The following is a 23,305-nucleotide window of genomic DNA, read 5'->3' as shown; positions in this document are numbered from 1 at the left end:
AATCTGTGGCGTCACACAGTTTGGGAATAACTGTGATACTTATACCAAACCCGCTCGCTTCAGACCATCGTTGAGTGCGAATATCTCTTGGTCGCGTCAGACAGCTACTGGCCGGCGCAGGGAGTAGCAAAGGCACTCGAACAGGGTTAACTATGCGGTAAGAATTTGAATTATATTTTGTGTACCGTAGTCGGTAGCAAATATTTTCTTCATGTAAACTGCATAAGTAAACTGCATAACTGTATGTAAAACTGTCCTGTCAATAGTGTAGCGTAAATTCAAGATGATATCTGCCTGAAATCGTTGTCTCTTCACTGCCATTGGAGTTCAAGTGAGAGGAATAGAATATGTTAAAGCCCCTTTACAACAGTCTGAGCAAAAGCCAAGTCAGTCGTTGTAACGATAGCCTGTATTTCCTGTGACTATATACGCGTGGAAATAAAGCCATGCACGCATTTTCAAGCAGACTCGCTGATCTAACAGGAGTTTTCTAGCACTAAGCAGATACTTTTCAATTGAGAAGCTCGATATGTCGTAGCGTCGAGACATTGCCATTTGCTTTCTGGAACAAAACTACGAGTTTGTTCCGACGATAGAATAGGGTCCATTTCGCGAAGCATCCGATGGTAATGGAGATAGTGAGCAGTGATCTCGCTGTCGGTAAGGAAACGCGACCAAACATTCAAACTTGACGCTAAGCCTCTGAATCCACCTGAAGTCAATTTAGCTATGTAAATACATATTCAGCTTGGGAAATCGTGAATGGGCAATGATTATCAGCAATCAGCATGCTCAGGGTGTTATCAATCATCAGCAATGGATCATCAAAATATAGTGTCATATTCTGAAATCTTTACCATTTAATTAGGGCTGGGCGAAATCGAATGAATACCTGAGTGATTCAATTCTGAATCACCTATTATGATTCAAGTCGAGTCAACTATTCGAATATATCACGCATTATGACGTGATAACCGTGTAGGATGTCAATGTTCAAATATGTACTAGGGATAGTGTGAACCTCTGAAAGGTTGAGGTTCGTGTGAACGCGAACCTTTTCGAAAGGTTCTGTGTGAACGCGAACGTGAACCTCGTGACGTCACGTGACTTCATATTGCTAATTACAACCCTCCATCTTAGTGAAGTGTTAGCCTATATTAATGAGAAGGATACCTAGCGACGACTTGGGCGACATGATGCCACAATGCTGAATTACATATTGACGTTTTAAACGTCGCCAAATGTATCATCAGGGGCAAACAAATCTTCCGTCGCATTGCCAACAATTTCGACGAGGACTGGCAAAGGAATATAAGCTTACGCCTTAACGGTCTAGGCCAGACTGGACAATGTATACGGCGTCTGAGGATTGCTACGTTGATATTGAGCAGAGTGTAAAACGCGTTTCTATACTTGCTACCGATATTACCCCATAAACAAGTTATACAGCAGTCGCCAACACCCCAATCACACGGATTTAGTTTTCTTGATACAATAAATCAAGATTGACCCCGTACGCATGCTAGATTATTTGCATCTGACAACGGTATCAATTTCATTGATCGGTTGAATATGCATCATTTGCTGACTACCTACATGTAGCATATTTCGCTCTTGATGTTGTGTGACTGCTGGTCAAGCTCACAGCAGAGAGTAACTAAATATTCGAGCAAACTTTTGTAACAAAGCGATTCGAATTTTTGAGATTGTCAAGGTGCATGCTCGTTTAGTGATGATTTTTTTATGCTGCCAGCGCTATGCATGTAGTGGCCCGCAGTTGAAATGCAATAAATTTCAACCCAGGATGTTATAATGAAGTGAAAATTGTGATATATGAACAAGGTTCACAGTGCAGAACTTACCAAGGTTCGTTTGTGAACGTGAACCTCTGCATTTGTGAGGTTCACACGCTGAACTCGAACGTGAACCTCACGTTCACACCATCCCTAATATGTACCTTTTATACGTCCACAAAGAACATAATGCATGTTCTCCATCACATTTAAGATACTTTGGTATTTTTTGGACCATGATGATTTCATTGCTCTTCCTGACAATGTTGTGGGATGATCATGGCTGCATAAAATATATGTTATTTCCAGTTACGTTCGTATCTTTGTACTATGTGTTTCGTATGCGGCTATACGGCCAATCAGGGTTTCACGGTTTCTTCCACAGTGGAATATAGTATCGAAAATATAATTGTCGTTGATATAGGCTATTGCCATTCAGTGGCGAGGAGCGTATAATTTCAGTACTCGAAACATTGTACTCGAATCATTGTACCCAGCAACACATATATTATATGAACAAATTTTTGTCATAACATCCAAAAAGTATTACCGTATCGTCGAGGTTATCAGGCATCTTGTTTCAAATGACTCTAATGCTTTTCAATTGATTTTACTCCGGGACTGCTCATTTGTTGGTTACGAAGGACATCAGGTACTCTCGCAAATATTGCAGCAGTTTCCAGGGATACTGTACTACCTTATCAAGCATAAAATTCAGTGATATGGATAAAATATTATACTGAACTTTTAAAAATGAGCTTTGGTTCCTCATAAATCCAATTGACCGTTCGACACTTCGAAAAACAGTCAACCTTTTTTAGTTATTTTCAAATTTCTAGTTTCATGTTGCTGACTTGTGTGGAATCAAATATATTGAAGCACCTAATCGAGTCAATCTTCATTACTAGTCCATGGCGCCATGTTGTATTAGATGTCTCGCAATCGCAGTGAAGTGTCGTTGATGTTTAAATAATGCGCATCAATTTGCCGTGATGTGTTTTTTCCCAGATAGTTTTACATGTGTAACAATTAATGTTTTTTTTTATGTTTGAAAGAAAGATGACTTATCAGAAAGGTTTCACCTCTGATGCTGTGAAGCTGTCGATGCCAATCTCCAACTCTCACAGTGACGTCATCATTGACGACTACCGTGTGTGATCCGTAAGCGAACGTTTTTCCGACCACTTTCCCGTTTACAAAGACGTTTGCCCGGTTTCTTGAAAGCCGCGCGGTAACCATACTCCATTTATTTACTGGGATGTCGCTGACATTGATATTTGAAACCACCACGTAAAAACCGTGAATATGGGAGACACGAAATGCATACATATTGTTCCTGAAAAAAATAGTGAAATCAGTGCAAGTCATTGCAGGATCGGAGGATTGGAGGTTTAGAGCTAAATAAAGACTTTAACTGCCAACTATAGTCACACGAAAGTGCTAAGTCAAGAGATACATATGTATCAAGCAATTTGATATGATGGCAAATAACATTTAATGCGTAACAGAATATGTTTGTTACATCCCAATAAAATTGTGGCGAATATATACTGGAAACAATTTTGGCCGACGTGAAACCATTTTCCGTCTATGTCATGCAGGTAACCACGCGTAGATTGAAAATATGCCAAAGGCTCAACATAACTACAGAGATTGAAAATTGCAATCCTAAGAAGTCATGACGATTTCTAATTATGTATCATCCTCTTATATACAATAATATTTGCAATGGATCGAAACGTAATAGGATGTATTTTGGTAGCAATGCGATTGAGTTATAAAACTAAATATATACTTGAAATACTGGCTAGTTATACCTGTAAACGTGGATATGTGGATCCGAAAAAAAGTACAGAAGAAATCCAATAAGGAACGCAATCTTGTAACGAAGCAAAATTTACGAAACATGTTACAATTTATCGACAGGACTTAAATCTCACAGATATGACTGCGTCTAGTTGGTCAAAATGGTTCGCATTGGTACTGAACGAAAAGTGGAATTAGCAGTAACACCGCCAGTTTCCACTCAATGACCAAGTAGGTCTATCACAAGGTGTCGCACAGGTCTAGCATAGCAGCTTCGCAACTACGTAAAATAACTAACGACTCTTCAAATGGTGGGATTTCGAAAATGTATAACAGTACCGTGATACAGACGTTATTTGGTGCAGTTGTTACAAAAATTTCACTTGCAAGAGTGATACAAAAATATTTTATAAATCTTTCTACTTTTTCCTTTTTCCCTAAAAATACAAAGTCGTTCTCACACTTTTTATACTTTATGATAATGAAAACATAGTGTCCTAAATGGTGTGGACACGGCGGGGCTGAACGGCTCACAGCATTTGGGTTACGTCGTACTTTCCATTTGAGCAATGGCAAATTTACGGTCATTTTTACCTGCTTGCCGAGCGCTAAATTCGATAAATCGGGTATCAATGGATAGCTGCTGCTGTGCTAATTTGCATTGCCGTTCCATGTTTACATTCAGTGGCGTATCCAGCGGGATGGGGTTTAGGGGGTCGGAACCCCCCCTTTCAAAATCCTGAAAATTGATGTCAAATATAGCCTCTAATATTTGCTAATTTATTAGTTTAACATATTCGTTTTTACGTATGAGAAGGCGAATATGGCGTCTTAATGTTATTTAAGGGGACTAAAACCCCTACAAAATATTGAAATTATTTTCCGAATTAGTCGAAAGGATAAAATAAGTCATTATATTTCGCTAATTCCCTACGAATTCTGCGCTTGTTCAGCTACATTTCAGCTGCGGCAGTTGCTGACGTTCTCAACTTACTTCCCTCGATTTCTCTCTCGCCTTGCTAAAACGAGAGACGCATTTTAGGAAAATCTAATCTAATTGGCCGATCCGATGCGTAATTGCAAAGACGAAGTTGTCGGCAATCAACATCGCCCGTGAATTCGCTGCACCTGCTCGCCTTGAAATCCTAATTAAGAATTGCACGGCGTGTTGATTGATCAGCGAGACGCAGACACGGCGGCACCAGTACGACAATGCCGTTTTCAAATCCACATTGTCTTCGCGATTATAGGCGAGAAATGGCCTACCATTGACATTCATATTTCAAAATACAAGCCTAGCAATCCACGTTCCCGATTGTTAGGTGGCTTGCTGTCGTCCAAATACAGGCCTATGTTGTCGCTGAACGGGAGAATTGAGTAGGCCTAGTAGTAAAGTTCACCTAATTATATCGGCTGACAAGTTTCTCTGTGGATCAAGTTATCATCCCAGTGTGTACTCTGTATTAATTGACGGACTTGCGTGCTTGCAATTAAGGTCTAATTACCTTCGCGCGTACTACACGCTCAGCCGTACGTCTAGTAAAGCCATCGAAAAGCACACATTCGTGTACGACGTACACTGTTCACACCACACCTCTCTGTGGCGATCGCGATCGCCCTCGTTTATGCTACCGCCCTATTCCGCGCTTGTTCGTCCGCTGCGATACTACCGGCCGTGCACATAATATCGTCAAAACCCAACAAAATCGCGCATCTCTGGCCGAAACTAGGCGCTTGGAGACGGGCGGCGTTTGCCGGCTCATGACTAAATGTGAGCATTTACGAATTTCTTTCAATCATACCGTAAAAAACGCGATTTTCGGGCAATGTCTGTATCGTATTCGTAGATCTCCCACTCACCGCAGATCTCTTTTTATTAATAAACTATAATATATCGTAAATATTCGCCACGGCGTGGAGACGAGTGATCGCAATGATGACGTCATAATAGCCAATTTCGTAACGCAACCCCCCCCCCTTTTCCCTCTGGATACACGCCTGTTTACATTCCATAGCTTAACTCTCTGTTTTCCGGACAGAATTGTTGCGTCACAATGCCAAACTCGATCACAATGCAAAATTCGCCTTTGATTTTTGGGGGCTCCAGGGCCATGAGAAGAATAAAATTTATGTTTTCGTAATGACTACAGCAGCAGCTTTCCATTGATATCCATTTTGTCAAATTTAGCGCAAGCCGGTAAAAATGGCCGAACGGTTGCCTTCCGTCAAATGGAAAGTATGACGTAACCCAAATACAGTGAGCCGTTCAATCTCGCTGTGTCCACACCATATAGGATACTATGGTGCAGTGGCGGCTCGTGACAATATCGGGTGGTGGGGCAAGGGCTGCAGGCTACTTTTTATTAAGATGACGTCACAATGGCGTTTTCCAACGTGAACAAGTAACTTAATGATGGTACGGTAACACGAATTTGCAACAGTGATTTTAACGTATGTGCCACGAGAGGTCCGCCGGGAGCTGTGACTTGAAGTGTGGTAACTGCGTAAACGGCGTACGGAACAAAGATTCAACACGGTTCATGTTCGCACTAGACCTGGAAATGAGTATAACTCGAGAGATAACGTAAGCCTAACTGGAAAGGTCAACGAGTTCGGACAGATACGCAATTGTTATCTCATAGATTGGGCCTGTCATATTGAATCCAAAACATCATTCTGAAGAACTAAGAATAGCAGCCTCGGAAATTCGGTCTCGGTACAGCATAGGAGATTTTGGCCTTGAAACTGGAGACTGTAACACGACACATATGGCTTTATTACTGTCTATAGATCTGCTGCGAAATCGCCTTTGTAAAATATTTACCGAATAAATACGTGGATGAAAGCTTTAAACTTAGTACACTGTTACATGACATCATCGAGCAGTGGTCTCATGGCCCTTTTCGATATGGTACACTGTCAAAATTAATGCGAACAGACCAACACCGAATTTTGCGCAAAATTTACTGATGAATAGGCTGATCAAGTGATCAGCTGTTAGCCGCCATCGAAAACGAAATAGCTATCGCGCTTGACAGCAGGGGGTTGTGAGCAAATGGCTTGAAGGCCACAATTTCACGGTGAAATTGACATTGGAGAATATACTATCAAAGTAGATATTTGAATGCAAACTGAGAATGATATCATCATCTCAGTTAACGTTACCGCAGATACAACGGCTTTTGCGTGAAATCCGCAATGCGTTGTATGCTAAAGTGTCAGATCGGAGCACATCTCTACCATACTCGACCTTGATAACGAAATTACTGCCCTAATCACTGAGTGTCAACCTTGAGACTTGGCACAGCGTTCGATACTAAAACCAAGACATACCGTGCAAAAGCTTATGACGGATCTAGGTAAAGAGCATCGTTAAAATCAATAGATACCAATACCGGCTTTGCGTATATTCTGTTAGCGATAAATGACGAGTCAGCTCTCACTCGAATTAGGAAACGAAATTACCACTAACACAGTTCAGTGACAAACTTGAAACTTGGTACAGCGTTCGATACTAACATTAAGACTTACCGTGCCAAATTTCATAACCGATCTCAGTATTGAACATCGTCAAAATCAATGGATACCAATACCGGCTTTTGAGTAAAATCTGTTCGCGATACGTGACGGATCAGCACACACTCAACTTCGGAAACGAAATTACTACCCTAAACTTTAAGTAGAAAGCCCGAAACTTGGGGCAGTGTTAAATACCACCATCACGACATGACATACCAAATTTCAAGAGTTTTCATGGTGTGAAACACCATCAAAATCGACCTATACCAGCAAAGGTCGACTAAACGCATATTACGGTACTCGAGTTCAGATATAGATACGATTGTTACATCAAACCTTAGGGGCGACCAGGCTATTTGCCCCGGTTGCTCGGCCATTTTACGAATAGGAGAGAGTAAATCACCGTTTCTTTATTGTGCGCGGCTTTGAGAGAATAGACAGTGAAAGCTTGTTATGAGCGCTACCGGGGCATGCCCCGGCTAGGCATTCGCAAAGCGGAAACACGGAAGGGAATTGATTTTCGAAGAGACTTCGCTATATATGGGCATTTACAAGCGAAAGGACAAGAAGAATACGATTTTCGCTGTGATTTCGGTATAAATAGATTGGTGTGCGTCTATAAATGGTAAAGAATTGTTATTGAACAGAATATTAGGTGGGGCAATGCCCAAGTTGCCCTATAGGACGAGCCGCCACTGCTATGGTGAAAAAATTCGCACCCCTGTATCGTCATATCACGAAATGCAACCAGAATGCTAGAAATCCCAACGGATAGTTTGATGGCGTGAAAGGTTATGACTGTTGATGAGAGAATTCTCAAATATGAAATTTGGACTATACACAGATCAACAAACTTTTTTCAGTTGTCCGCAGCTTCGCGCCCCCCTTAAGATGCTTTCATTTCCTAAGGGAGGCACGCCCCCAGTTTGAGAACCACCGGTGTAACGTAAATAGTTTTGCATATAAAACTATTGTATGAGAACGTAGAAGTGATCTCAACACAACCACTTCAGTAAGTAGTTACTCGGTTATTCCAAAATAAGCAGAGGTACTTCGCTTTAGATCACCTATGTTCGACTATATATAGGTCACTTACGTCAAGTCGCTGAAAAACTCTATATAAGATTCCGGTAGCGAAGCTGATCCAATGGAATAAATGATATTGCGAATGTGAAGCATATGCTCGTGCGGCCTGATCGCCATCGATATTGTGACACCTCTTTCTCGCGATAACAGCGCTTTGAGGAACGCAGAGTTTCTGCATTCCAGATATTGGTCGATACCGTTCAATAAAGAGCCTGTATATAAACATTCGTGGGATAGTTCAGCAGAACAAATTCAATTCCATCATCTGCTTTACTGTATACTGACCTGGAGGTCCTCCAGTCGAAGAGGAATCCAAAGTGCCATTTGGCGCGCCACAGATCGCGCTAGGATTCGTAGACGGTGACAGGCATGTATTGGTCGAATTGGAATCGTAGAACAATCCGTCTTCGAAATCTGGCCACGCGATATAGAGAGTATTGCCAATGTAAACACACAAGAGTAATTATAAATGTGTACTACATGATAGAGATGGTACAAAATTGTACAACGCAACGCATATCGAAAGCCATGAGTGAAGATGAGCCGAGCGCAAAAGGTAGGCAGTAAAGATGAAGATACGGCCGCACGAAAACGAGAGGGACCGATGGTGAAAAAGCGTGATGTTAAAAGTCAAAGACACTGAACATTACTCAAGGCTTTGTCGTGGCACATATTTGTAGAAGAACGCCAAATGCAAACCAGTTAGAATCCATGAAAGTATAACGCAGCATGACGAACCGTGTCTTCAAAACATATTAACGAATATTACCTGGACAAGGGTATGTTTTATTTCCGCACTGCGTTGCATCGTAATCATCTGCAAAATATATTACCGAAAAATGCGTTTGTATTGGAACCTACATATCACAATTGTACAGTATAATGGACAGAATGAGAATAATATGTTTTCATTCGGTGACATCGATACTCATATATATAAGGAGTAACTATCCGTGGAAAGCAATAATTTCGTTATGAGAGGTTATGGAAAAGGTTTCGGCATCCAGAATTTGTCGGATTTTAGATGCGTGACCGGAATTGGATTCAGTTTATATCTGGAGTCCCCATATGAATTGATAAGTTCTCGAGAAGTACACCAAATTTCTACGATCATACCGCTAATCTATTGGAACGTATAAGACGAATATTAGAAGCTGCATTTGCTTCCTCCAATCTATATATTAGCATTACCTGCGCATCCCGTACATGCGCTGCCACATGCTCTGCAAATATCCTCCTCCGACTTGAGAGGAAGTTCTCTCATGGCCTGGATTTCTAAAAAATATAACGTCCTTTACAGTCACCCTCAGCAATAAAGGATTACAAGAAATTTTGTAATTTACTATCAATTTGCACATAGTCATTGAAATTATATAAACTATGATGCGGTCGTGGCCGTACTACGGTCGCAGAGAAATGGTATGGTAACTATGATAAAAGTACATCGTGTCGTAATTTGGCAGGCACCAATCTGTCCGTCAAAATACAATCGAACAGTACAAATTAACGTGCCGTACCGTGATGGCTGCACGATGTAAATATTGCGTCAGTATTCGTAAGCTGATCAGATCAGTGATCAGTGATCATACCTGGCTTGTAGTAATCGTATGCGGTCACCATTATCGGCTTCACTCCCGCTACTCCAGCATATTGAATCAATACGATGTCAAGACAAACTATTTGTCCTCGTGGTAGCTGAATTCGAATACATTGGAATGTCATTGAACTACAGCGGTATCATTAATGTCAATGAAGATAAAGCGAAATACACGACATCTAACTTCGCGATGCCTTGAGATTCAATGGGAGCAGTCTTGTAATATAATAGACCAATATTCATTCATTCCCATTTGTCTAAATTGAATAAAAAAGGAATTACATTAAGTTAGGATTGATGGCTATATAGCTCATCACCAGAAGTTTTATACGATCTAAGAGTCATCCAACGTATAGGTCGAACCCTGCCCGTATGCATGTGATATTATCTTGATGATGTGTGAAATATCCATGTTCGATGCGTCTGTTTAAAAGTGAATAAATTTGTTGCAGAGGATCGAAAATGAGGGTTGATCGTAGGCCCAACCCATTCAGCGGCTGAAACAGACATTTGCGATATCTCACTACGATTCCAAAACGAATAATATACTCCAGCATTCCCAAACATATTCGAGATCACTAAAAATCGCTTGTGCAAAATATCATCGCCAATCACAGTCTACGACTCAGTCTAATACTATTACCTCGTCGTAATATCCAGTCACTTCTTCATCCACGAGTTCGACGAGCTTTGCGGATGGATTGCTGGCAGTGGCTTCCGTTTGGTCGATTGTATATCCACTTGGAAGGGTGAATGTTACGACAAACATTCCCGTTCTATCCAATACATCTTCTCTATCCTCGTTAATACTGAAATTGTTATGTCTTTTCGTATGGTTGTGAATATAAACAGTCCTTGATGTATGATGTGTTACAAAGTTTCGTCTCTGCCTATTGCCTTTGCAAATCGCAATCGGTAACTACAGTTACCTTGCCTTGGAAATGTTATTTTAGGGGAATTTTCGCCAGACGTCGGCAACGTTCTATTCGAAATCAGAGCGAAATTAAAGGGATATGACAGAAAATCATAATAGAAGATAATATAAAACGCTTGTTGAATTAAAATTCTGATAAGATATCATCAAGCTAATGACATAAAATTTGTAAGTCCTGCATCAATATCCTAGACAGACCGGGACAAGTCTCAGACGGTAATTTTGTAACACTACTTTACACTGTAACGTGATAAGATATATCACCATATGGAATTGCATTGTCACTACCTCGAACAAATCCTGAGGTCTACAGTGTGTTCCGCGCCGTCCTGGGCTTCCACATTGAGAACGAGAGGTTCGTCCGCTCTTGGTCCAGCTGGCAAATTGTAGCCGACATTCAACTGGACATCGCTGACTCCAACGCCATATGCCGATATTGCGACAGTTCCAGCTAGGTTTGGCAACTATAATAATGGATTTTAGTAACTCAGAAAGTGTGTACGAACCGTTGAATAGTATTTCATTTCCGAGATAATTTGGTTCCGACAACGTTCAAAGAAACCGACCACCAATAATGCATTTGTTCTAACAGATTACAGACTATCCAGATTTGTTGTGGAGATGGGAATTAATGTGAGTTGATGAACCCTTCATGTAATTTCGATGGCTTAGGGTGAGACAGGAGATAAATACCTTTCGGTGACAGTGTTCAAGTTACAAACGACCTTAATATCTCCAAACAGTGATACTAGCATCACGCAGAAAAGCGGGGAGGTAATGCGTTTGGTATCAGTTGATGATATCGGATTTGCTGTCGAGATATGTATAAATGATAAATTCTTCATTTAGTTTAAATATTGACGTTATTTTGCGTGGGCTAGGAGATAAAAGTAAATTTGGAACACCAGTGTTATAAACGGCTCTAAAATTTGTAAAACTTGAATGGTCGCACCGCTCGCACTAAAAAAGCGTGGGTATATCGTGTATAATTTGATGATATCAGCACCAAAGTCGGAATGTGGGTGCATTGTATCGTTCTAAATCCCTGCAATTCCATTGAACAACACGACATGGAAAATCGAGCTAGCAAAACGGACCTCCGCCAATATACCTCAGACATCCGAAGTACCATCGCATTTTCTTCATTTAATTCAAATTCAGATCTTCTTCCGCCATGAACTACAGACACTGTCATATTCAGTTCTCGAGTTCTGATGTGTCCAGCCACAGTGGCCAGTGCTTGAATAGCCATCACAGTATTCTGAGTAAAACGAACCAATCATAGCAAAAATGTGAAGTTTATGGTTGTAATTTTTCGTTAGTAGTATAGGCCTATAACAATCACATCGAAGGAGTCTCGCAATTATGGTGGCCAACTTATACGGACATTACGTATCAGACTCACCTGAGTTGAGTGAAATCCTCCATTTGCTTCTTTCTGGTGGACTAGCCATCTGACAATCGGCATTACTTCACTTATTCTTCCAAGCTTGACATACGTCAGCAACACGTACGCCGTGATCTCAATTGATGACGCGCTCGCTTTCTTATCATTATCATTGCAGTGTGCCTCTGTTTCAACACATCTTGCAAAGCCAGTTTCCTCTTTTGACCAGAACTTTACGTTAGCTTGAAAGATAAACGATTATTCAACTGATTGTATCGCAATATATAAACTCCCTAAATAACAGACTTTAAGCTACGGTCAAAATTATGCCTTAAATCAGAGGTCGACATCACCAACACGCGGCTCGCTAGGTCATATTATGCGGCCCGCAACCTGATTTAAAATTTCGGAAGAACGCTTAGTTGAGCATTTTTCAAATGCTAAATTTCTGTGTAAACATATATTGTTGCTGTTGTTCGAAGTAAGCTATTCTCCTGTCGCCAATATCGCGACTAGAAATCGAATCCCTGTGGCTATTTATAACATGACTACTCAGTACTCACGATTTCGATGCGCATAGTAAGCCAACATGAGTAAATAGATTAGCCCGGAGTTCACCGGCAATGGACATGAACAATTTAACGTGGATATTTGGCCTCCAGTTAGTTCATTACGATTATGCATAGGAATGCAGCCGTAGGCTACAACAAAAGTAATCGAAATGCGGTTGTGAATAGCAAAAAGTTTGGCCAACCCTGCTTTAGTTGCTAAAGGGTGTTGTCAGGTATCGTGTGAAGCTGATGGTTCAAAATAGAATGAAAATGATGATCATGATATTTTTGGTTGTATTTGTATTTCTTCAATAATATATTATTTCTTATATGTGGTATATATGCCCGTATTCCATGTTAGAGAGCACAGGGTTGTACTGAGGTGGAGTTATCAAAACGTGGTTGTTAAACTGCGTTGCCTATTCTATCTTGATATTGAAGTCATGTAGCCCGCGGCCTCTAGGGATTTTGAAAAGTGGTCGCGAACTATTTTGAGTTGGCGACCCCTGCCGTAAATTATATTATTTGTGCCGATCTAGTCCACTTGTGCACACTGTACACATGCAGAAGTGTTTAATAACATGAATATCACCCTATACCGGGTACCAGAAAATCGTATATGTAGACTACAGTTCATCTCACATTTCCAAACTTTTCGAGTCCGAATACTTATCTTAGGTAGGCCTACATCAGTTAGCCATCCAGCATCGATCAAGTAGATATGCATCATGGAATGGCTAAAATCGTTTGGATTAGTTATAAGATTACACCCGGGAAGACATGACCCTGATTATTCACTTGATTACTTTTTGAATGACAATTATTTCCGTTTTTAATGGATGCAATTACCCAATTTCGTTATGACGTAGACGGTTAGAAGTTCAGTGTGCAGGCGCTGTTGTGTAATGTTATAGCAAGTAGTAATGTATCAGATTTTCAGATGTTGATACCAACTTTCTGCGACTGATTTTCCGTCCATGCGAACCATCACATTTCCTGCCTTGTCGCTCTGAACCAATGCCAAAGCGTAACCGACAATTGCAAGTGTATATACATCATCCACTAAGTCCACTCTTTCTTCTAAATATATCCTTGTTCTCGCAATCGTTATGAGGACATCCTGTCAGTAAAATCAGAGGAAATACAAATTATCTTCAAAAGTTATATCAAGCCGCGTGGGCAATACCCATGTGGAGAAGCGGCTCAGGGAATTGTAGAAATCGGTGCGGGAGGGCATCCAAATGTAATGCGTTGGATGCGTTGGATGCGTCTGCGTTGGATTTGATGATAGGTACTGTAGCGTACGTTGGCGATATCACAATAATTTGCCAAGTAATAGATACCTTCTAGTCACTTTAGAGTTCAACTATATCACCAAACGGTATAACGCCGTTAACAGGAATGGTCCCTTATATTACGGTCTGTCGAGTGGGCTCGTGGGCACACGCTGTGATAGATATCCCTGATGTATATTACCAACCATGAAACAGTAGCAACATAACCACTCACCTCATCTTTGCTGCTTGGTCCGTACATGTTCCCCTCCGCCAATGCTATCAAGATGTATGCAGCAGTGGTTTCATCGCTATCAAGACCTCCCTATATATGGTCGACGAGAGTGGTAAATTTCGACCATATTATTTAGGCTATTGCCTGTCAACATAGTACGACGTATAGGGATGGCCATTCAGGTAAGGCCTACGTGAAAAATTGATCTAAATGGTATATAACGATTTGGAGCATTGCATGAGTAAAAATGAAATGAAGCAAGAGTTTCAGTTTCACAGGATGACTTTGGCCGACTCTGGGCTACAAATACTGTAGCCGACCACCTACTAATTTCCTCACTTGCTTAGACGTAAATGAACGGGCACTACAAGTTTTTAATCGTCATGAAACAATTGGAAAATGATAAGTTAATCGACTTCTATGCGATTAAAGAAGGAATAGGAATGCATATTACTAGAATTGTAATGATTGTTATTATGACATCTCCACGATTTCAAACATAGGGTGACGTGGAGACAATATTATTATCTAGCATTTTCAATCGCACTGATTAAAATCTCCTCCCGGAAATCCGTTAACACTATTCACTCCTGATTCTCGCAACATAGAGGACTCCAATGTTCAATTCCGAAAATGGTTGATGACGCATTTTAAAATTACTGATTGCCACTTGCCTGCATATCGGTGTGAATTACTTGTCCAGGTTCGGCAAAAGTTCCATTCGCAGCCTGGTGGGACAACAGAAAAGACACTGCTTGTCTGATTTTGGACTCTTCAATCAAATCAGGATTGAGATCGTTCGCTGCTATGAAGCATTTTACAACGAATGCAGTCAGCCATGTACTGCCAGAAGAGTCTCTTGATCCAAACGCACTGAAGGACCCGTCCTTCCTTTGAAATCTATGTGAATTTTATCGATTTAAATTTCCATTTCCATACTGAATAGGTGTAGAAGCAGATGACCCAAGCCATATGTTCAATTTCATAGCCACGGTCATTACGCTTCGTGGCGTCTTTGCATGAGACTGGTTATGATGACTGAAATACGAATCTCAACACCAAGAATAATGATATCGAATCATACTATACCAGTGGTTCCCAAACTTTCTCGCGCTTGCAGACTTATGTACTCAAGATATCTTTATCGCTCATCGCACATTATAAGGTACAAAGAAGACATATTCCTCAAAACCATATTCGTAAATAAAAGCAACTAATAACTAGGCCAATAGCTTGATGAGATGTTGGCATCATCGCCCATTTACATAATCACTGCGCTATATATACCCGAGTCTACTAATAATGATCTCGAGGAAATTATGAAGCTGATTCGAGCTAAAGAGCAGCAATCAGCATACATGTTGGGAAGCGTGGCCGCCTTTGCACTGAGGTTACAGAATGCAATTAAAATCCAGCAGGGCTCACTGCACCAAGGTATTGCATACACGTTATTTACCCTAATTCCCTATGGTATCCGTCCCTGATGAACGCTTCGGACTTTCGCTTGAATTCCCCGTCCAGTTTGTCTGCTTCCCGTAGAAATTTGCTCACGAAAACCGTCGGGGCGAAGATGATCATCGTCTGTTCGCCGCAACCGCGTGGCATCTTCAACAGGTTACCGATATTAGCAAGCGAATTTCCAAGTATATTACCTGTCATAAATATTTGATAATTAGTAGTTATTCAACAGAAATGAAGCGAAACAGGTGTTAGTCATTCACCACTCAAAAGCCGGGATATGATAGTGAGTTCAAATATTGATTATTGCTATTGGGGCACGCCATTTGCATCGATTTGGGCTGATGTAAGACTGCGATCTCTGCATAAGACACATAAAGTTTTTCGCCATTTACAAAATAATTTTTCCATACCCGAAACTGCTAACCGCACAAAGATAGATCCATCTACCGCGTCGTTTGGGATCTCCACGTCAAGTGTGTATTCGGATTTCGGTTCAAATTCAGACAATCGATTGATAAGTAGACTGCGGGATATTACTTTCGCCACACCTTCCGGCTGATATAAAGGAGTATAGTTTACATTGGACACTTGTCCCAAGCAATATTTAACAATCGAATGAACAATCATCTCGAGTATGTACCAGGGCTGTGGAGTCGGTAAATTTTACCACCGACTCCGGCTCCGACTCCGACTCCACACATTTTCAATGCACCGACTCCGACTCCGACTCCTGAGTCTTTAAATGTACCGACTCCGACTCCGACTCCGACTCCTGGGTCTTTAAACGTACCGACTCCGACTCCGACTCCCGACTCCGACTCCAGCATTATTACCAATTTACTTCGAAAATTATATGCCACCTTGTCGGTTGAATGACTATCATACAACCATTAAACATATGCAATCATATGATTAACTGTGGCATGCAAAATTGTTTCATTGTGGCACAGCTCGAATTATCCCCTATGCAATTAACATGAATCAGGAAGGATATTTAGCAAATCTTTATTTCAAGTTTTTATAACATGGACTCTCTAATATCCTGAAATGTATGAATCATTCAAATATGGCAGATATCCGATCCTGTATAATAAAAATGTAGATACAAAATCCAAGTGTAGCTCTTGTGTATGACTCAGCAACCAATAAAGAAATTGAACTTACTAATTTTGTCATTGCACAATGTCCTGATTACAAGCACAAACACTTTTACTACTAATAATAGACATTGATCATAAATGGAATTTAGTTAAGTAGTCAAAGACCATAGCCTATGTCTAGTCTACATATAGACATAGTATTCACACACATGTATTCAAGGAATGGGACTTGCAGTCTTTCTTAATCATTTGTTCGACCCAAACAGCTAAGCTGCACTACAAATATTTTTAATTTTGTCAAGTGGGAAGCATCGTGTGGGCATATTTACATCATTTTTACAATTTTACAAAACCAGCCGATGTATTTTCTCTGTCACAGTATCATGGTATAATTCCAAAAATCGCATCAATTTTGACTGCATCGCGAAAACGCATCTTGCAATTTTCTTCCCTCTGCAACTGAGTTGTAATTTGCAAGTAATGTCTAATTTTATCTATATCAGGGGTGGGCAACTTTTATGGCGAAAGGGACACCTGAGATTTACGAACCATTGCGCGGGCAACTGGAATGTTGATAACCTTTTTTTTTTTGTCGTCGATAGGAGGGAACCGAATTAGGTAACATTGCAAAGAAGACTTATATTAATACGCTCTAAAATTGATAACAATATGTCATGCAAGATAACGACTGAATCAGGCTATAGCTATATCAATAAATATGTCGCTAACATACATTGGAGGTCGTATCTGTATACCACTGGGCTCATTTGGCAAGGACAGATTATTCGACGTTTAGACATAGCAAAATCGACGGTATCAGTGAACATGCATGCCTCTATCATTTTGTGCAAATATTTTGTCGACGATCTCGCTGCGAGTGCACAAGCGAAGCCGTATCTCCTAATTGCGAATATAGTCAGACTCAATCCTGTGAAAAATATATATTTATAATTTTCAGAAGGGGGCTCAAATACTGAATGCAAGAAATCTAGTGACAATGAATCATGCGAAGTACCGAGAAAAATTTCAAGTCAAATAAATCTGCTATGAAATGTTTTACTTCATGGTCATATACGAAGATCTGGGATAAATGTGGCTGACCCCTGGATACGTCAATGCGTCAGAACTGTTGTTTTAGTCATCATCAAATTTCGCCGTCATGCTAATCAAATTTTGGTTGGCCTTGCAATTGTACCTGAAGTCATAATTAATTTCGAGAATTACCTCGCAGGCCACACCTAACCTTCTCGTGTGCCAAATTTGGCCTGCGAGCCACGGGCTGGCCGCGACTGATCTGTATGGTTAATAATAACAGTGACTGGTGGTACATAAAAATTCTATTGGAAACTATTCGAAAGCAAATGTTTTCATGATAGAGAAGTTGGAGTCGGAGTCGAAGTCATAGTCATTCTCACAAACTCCGACTCCGACTCCGGTCCGTATTTTCTCACCGACTCCGACTCCGACTCCAGCTATTATAGTTTTCACGACTCCGACTCCGACTCCGACTCCATCAAGCGAAAATTACCCCGACTCCGACTCCGACTCCACCGACTCCGACTCCGACTCCACAGCCCTGGTATGTACATTGTACAGGTTGATATTTATATATTTCTTACCTTGACCAGTAGCGTTCTCTTCACGGCATCGCCGGCTAATTGTGACACAACTCTAACAGATATTTCAGATTTTCCGACTTTTTTAAATTTAATTGGGAATATAACGGTGATGGATTCTTGACTTGGGATACGGACAGTCCTGATCGGTCCAGCTTCATCCCTTGACACTCCAGGAGGAATCATAAAATCGAACCAATCACTTGCGATGATTTCCAGAGTCGCCTAAAATTTCGACGATAACTCGTGACATAAAATGGATTTATTGTTGTTGTACTTCCTTGACCAATTTTCCGCATACACTTTCCACTTATCAACGCAGATCGTTATGTTTCCCAAGCACTCACATCGATCTCCTGTTCAAAGTAATTGAACACAGTAGTCTTCATATTGAGTATTTCACCGCGAACGATGCTTGATGGCAGATTGAGGGAAACGAAAAACTTTCGAGAGACAATAATCTATAATTGCATGAGAAAATAGAAGTCAATGGTGATATAGGTTCGAAGCAAGTGGCACCAGGCACCATCGCCACTGGCTTTCTATACAGCATAGCTTGATGTGTAACAACATATATGAAGGGAGTTTTATACATAGCACGCAACTGTATAGTTATGCATTTATATATGGATTACTGCATGTAGGGTTGCATTTAAAACATGAATCAAATTAAAACAAACATGTTTAAAACAAAGCCCTTCTTTAAAAAAAACTTTTTCATTGTTTTTTTCTTGCCATGACGTCACGAATATTTAATTGTGACATCACAATGTAGGGTAAATATGGCTCCGTCAAGGAAAAGGGCTTCCGATCACTGTCATAAACAGATCAAAAATATCTTTATCCAGGACTACATTGTTATGCAGCATTTTTACGGTCGTCGGTCATCATCATCTGAACACACATTCCGTACCAATGATCTGTATCTACGTTCAAAAACTGTTAATCTGACGACGATTTCGAGGATTCCAGCCACCCCACATCGTATACGTTGACTATTTTGGGTGAAAATCGTCCGTAGCCTCATACTACATTGTTTGTCGGTCTTATTCACAAAATTATGGCATAATTAGACAACGTTTGAAGAAAACACAACTTAGTTTTTTTCAAAAAGGCATTTGTTTCAAACACTGTTGAAAACTTGTTTTAAACAAAGTGATTTAGAACCCTGTTTGTCTTAAATGCAACCATAACAGCGTCACCTTCGAATTGGCCGCTGTTACTCCCAAGCCACCAGTTTCAGATATAGCGAAACTGCTTAACTCCCACGTGGTGATCGTGTCTGGCGTATTGTAATTGAAGGTAACGGATCCGTTATCACTGCAACGGAAAAAGAAAGGACTTGATGTATAGGAAAAAACTTTGTATCGCTGAGTGTAGTCCCAACTGTGCGTGATACGGTTTATTGCCAAGTAATTACACCGGTAAACACAGTATTTGTTGACTTTGATCAGACAATTGATTTCGACTAACTTTTGGGAGCTGAATTAAAAATTGAATTCTGTTTTTCTCTATCACGTCAAGTTTTTGGGGTAGGCACCCGCCCTTTTGTCTCATAACCCACATAAGAGCACTACTTTTTACATTTCGTGTTTATTGTACAAAACGTTTCAAAAACCACAAGCAGTCGAAAGTAAATCAATAGAATCCAAATAAACACCTGCATTGCTTTATTTGGTTGATTTGAACTGATGTTACTTCTGCAGGCAAATAAAATGCGAGCTTCAGGGTTCAAATTTACGTTAATAACTCATCATTTTGTGGGTTGTCTTGTTGCTACCCGAGCAATAGTCAGCTAACATATGTAAACTCTAATCTACTCTGGTATCTTAGCCTCATCATTTTCAGATATTGGATGATGCTTTCTCCTTGGCCATCGCCGACTATGCCAAGGTTTTCCGGGACTTTACTTAGATAGTTTAGCTTTTTTGAATGTCTGCTCTCCGACATGAACATATGTCAGTGGCACATGTATATCAGGGTTACATGGGCATTCTTTTTGTCTGACCACTAAGAAAACACAGTATTTGAAAGCTGACACATATGATCCAGTCATAATCGAGCTTGTGATATTGTAACAATTCAATGTTCCTGTATTATTCTCAATGTTTCTGTATTCTTCAGGAAGACTAACTGATTGAGTGTGCAATTGTTACTGCACCTAAGACATTGTCATTTTGGAGAATGTCACACTTTAGTATCCCTTTGTAAGTACTCATAGATATTTGTCATCCACTGGAGTTGTAAATCGGGATTCCTATCTCCTCCATCAACCCATGATAACAGTATCATGCCAATGCCAGAGTCACGACAACACAGAAATCTATCGAAAGTAGCCCTACGTTGAAACCGCCGTTTCTCATGATCGAAAGTGATATATCTTCGCTCTCTTGCCAAGTAATATTTTCTCAATTCGCAAGGATGCTAAAAGTTCCTAATATTTCTCTTCCAAGTCCCAAAGCCCATGTCAGATCATTCAACTTGTATTGGTGGACTACTCTACGTTCAGAATCATCTTCGATTTCAAAATCTTGATCATTAGGTCTGCCATCCCTAGGATCTTCGTTTTGATCCAAATTATCGGGCTCCTAGGGATTTTAAGTGACACTGGATAAGGTGAATGATGCATTGGGCCTATAGCTAATAGTAAGTGTAATGTTTATTTTTATTGCCATATCCTGCAGTTTGCATCAAATATGTGTCAGAAATATCCTCGGATTATTGCATCCTCTAACCAAAAATGGGTGAAAGCATCGGCCTAGATCGATACCAGTACCTTTTGTACCAATAATACAATTTACCCCTTGACTACCTAACTTATTATAAGTTAAAAGTGTGGATTTTTACATGGTATGGTAAAGTAATATTAGCTAAATCCGTGAGAATATGCATATTTTGGGCATATGTCGTAAAGCAAATACTTGACGTGATGGAAGAAAACCACCGGCATTTTTGGAATCAGCACGCCAAAATTAGCCTAAATCTAGTGCAAAATCCAAGTCAACAAATTTTTCGTTCAAAATTCTTGTCCAGTGTTATTGTAGCTGTAGCTAGTCTTACATCTCGTACAGTGATTCTCAGCGGACCATTTAGATTTTGACGCGGCTAAGGGGCTGTATGCGGGGGGGGGGGTATGCTGAAGAAAAATGGAGTCGCAGTAGATGGTGTAGTGGGCACAAATATATTTAGTTAATCATTTAAGCCAGAAAGCTTCACGGCATCTTTAATGCACAAAGGGCTTCCACTCTCATAAGCGGCACTGTGCCTCTTCTATTTCGACACACTGTGCGCGGCAGGATACAATGCCTAGTTTGAAATATTTTGCGCGACGAAAAATCTCGAGATTTGACGGATTTTGTCGAATGTTCATTTGCAATGATAACTGAGGAGTGTATAGAATTATTGTTCCTATATATAATTTTAGAGTTACAAAATTAAATCGTTTGAATATTTCTTCATTGTATCATAAAGGATGATACTGTTTAATGTTGTGACCGCAAACCTCACATGATCCTTAGATAATATGGGACCACTGCCATATCCTCAGTTGATTTACTAGTCACACAACGCAGTTAAAACAAACCCCAATACAATTAACTTTTGGTGAATTCGGAATGTGTATGACGGGATCGAACCAGATGGTTTGAGCTCGCACCCGATGGTGTTCCAGCAACCTTGATTTGATCCGAATATACAGCACATAGAATTAATATATCGTTAATTAGTCGAGTATGGTCCGCGGGCGGGAACCAAGCGCGATATTTTCGCAATAATAAAGTCCCAAATCGAAAGGACCGTCCGGACTTTGACCTATCTCTTGCCCATTTTTTTTACTGCAGTCCTTATGTTTTTTTTTGTTTTTTTTTTGCTTGGGGGTTGCGAAATTCATGAAAAGTGTCTCGGGAAGAAAAAAGGTTAGGAACCACTGCTTTTGTTTCTAGTAAAGTCGTCCCGAAATTTAGCTTACCGAACAATGCCGTCAGCCCATATCCATGACTCAGGGAAGAAACTTCGCGTCGCGTGTTTCGCCGTTGATAAGGTGGTTCGAGAATTAGACGATCCAACACCATTTTGCCCCCGATTTATTCCAGGACTATCCATTACCAGAGGTATTACTGAAAAATCACAACAGCAGCCCATTGATGATAATGAAGCAAACGTGTGACCTACACATATTCATGTCTGTTATTAAAGGAAAATAATATTAATGAAAGAATAATTATCTATATCGAGAAACAACAAGAATATGTAGCCTACTTACTTTCTGGTAAAGATACGAAGACATCGACATCTGCTAGAACAAAAATTCCAGAATTCTACAAATCAAGTGAAACGATTACCAAACGCAACACCCTATTGCAAATAACTATGCACCTCAAAAATTTCGCCCACATCTCCTGCCTTAACGGATAGGACCCCCCATCTCTCTCCAACTCTTATCCTCGATACGGATTCTTGGGAACTTTCACCAGTGACACCGTACTGGTTAATCTCGTCCAGAATCTTAATAAAAAGACAAAATATGTACGGTGCATTCAAAGCTGTACAACTCTTTCAGAAGAGCTTGAACCCATTCCGCATGACTATGGTAGGGGAGACCGGGGACAAATGTAACTAGGGGCAAATGTAACAATCGACCTCACCGCTAGTAGGATGGAGAAATCAGCTTGATATTTTAAGTGCGCATGCAGTAGTTATCTCTCCTATTATACCTGGAGTTACGTTGAGCTACGATGCGAAACCCCGGAATAATTTGCAAAAAACGAAATTTTCGACCCTTGAGTAAAGTTTTTCTGGTCTGGAATAATTTGTCTGGACGAATAGTACCTCAAGTATAGTTACAACGTAATATGTGTAGCTGGAACAATGTTACTAGTCTACCGTGGTGATGGAATGAATAGGACTTGCATCGCCGGGAAGGTACCATACTGAGACATTAATCATGG

At 40.4% G+C, this 23,305-nt stretch overlaps 1 protein-coding gene across 1 annotated transcript in view; it reads right to left on the bottom strand.

Annotated features, from left to right (window-relative positions):
• Positions 1 to 391: 391 nt before the first annotated feature.
• Positions 392 to 23,305, bottom strand: part of LOC145446605 (CD109 antigen-like) — a 36,554-nt gene continuing 13,640 nt past the window's right edge. The window contains exons 15-37 of the mRNA XM_080324950.1: positions 22,734 to 22,862; positions 22,621 to 22,675; positions 22,327 to 22,474; positions 19,527 to 19,679; positions 19,273 to 19,285; positions 18,707 to 18,820; positions 18,363 to 18,584; positions 16,054 to 16,288; positions 15,639 to 15,834; positions 14,853 to 15,082; positions 14,183 to 14,268; positions 13,628 to 13,793; positions 12,141 to 12,382; positions 11,661 to 11,996; positions 11,024 to 11,199; positions 10,445 to 10,610; positions 9,794 to 9,899; positions 9,396 to 9,479; positions 8,974 to 9,021; positions 8,490 to 8,618; positions 8,215 to 8,416; positions 2,876 to 3,129; positions 392 to 712 (exon numbers count right to left, since the gene is read on the bottom strand). Of these exons, the coding sequence (XP_080181076.1) occupies positions 477 to 712; positions 2,876 to 3,129; positions 8,215 to 8,416; positions 8,490 to 8,618; positions 8,974 to 9,021; positions 9,396 to 9,479; positions 9,794 to 9,899; positions 10,445 to 10,610; positions 11,024 to 11,199; positions 11,661 to 11,996; positions 12,141 to 12,382; positions 13,628 to 13,793; positions 14,183 to 14,268; positions 14,853 to 15,082; positions 15,639 to 15,834; positions 16,054 to 16,288; positions 18,363 to 18,584; positions 18,707 to 18,820; positions 19,273 to 19,285; positions 19,527 to 19,679; positions 22,327 to 22,474; positions 22,621 to 22,675; positions 22,734 to 22,862 (3,726 nt within the window). The 3' untranslated portion in view covers positions 392 to 476. The remainder of the gene's footprint in view (positions 713 to 2,875; positions 3,130 to 8,214; positions 8,417 to 8,489; positions 8,619 to 8,973; positions 9,022 to 9,395; positions 9,480 to 9,793; positions 9,900 to 10,444; positions 10,611 to 11,023; positions 11,200 to 11,660; positions 11,997 to 12,140; positions 12,383 to 13,627; positions 13,794 to 14,182; positions 14,269 to 14,852; positions 15,083 to 15,638; positions 15,835 to 16,053; positions 16,289 to 18,362; positions 18,585 to 18,706; positions 18,821 to 19,272; positions 19,286 to 19,526; positions 19,680 to 22,326; positions 22,475 to 22,620; positions 22,676 to 22,733; positions 22,863 to 23,305) is intronic.

Source organism: Botryllus schlosseri, chromosome 9 (assembly GCF_051294905.1).
Source record: "Botryllus schlosseri isolate E-star chromosome 9, Bs_hap1, whole genome shotgun sequence".
Taxonomy (NCBI): Eukaryota; Metazoa; Chordata; class Ascidiacea; order Stolidobranchia; family Styelidae; genus Botryllus; species Botryllus schlosseri.
Note: the sequence above shows the minus strand (reverse complement) of the source record. Positions and strands in the feature narration are given on the sequence as shown.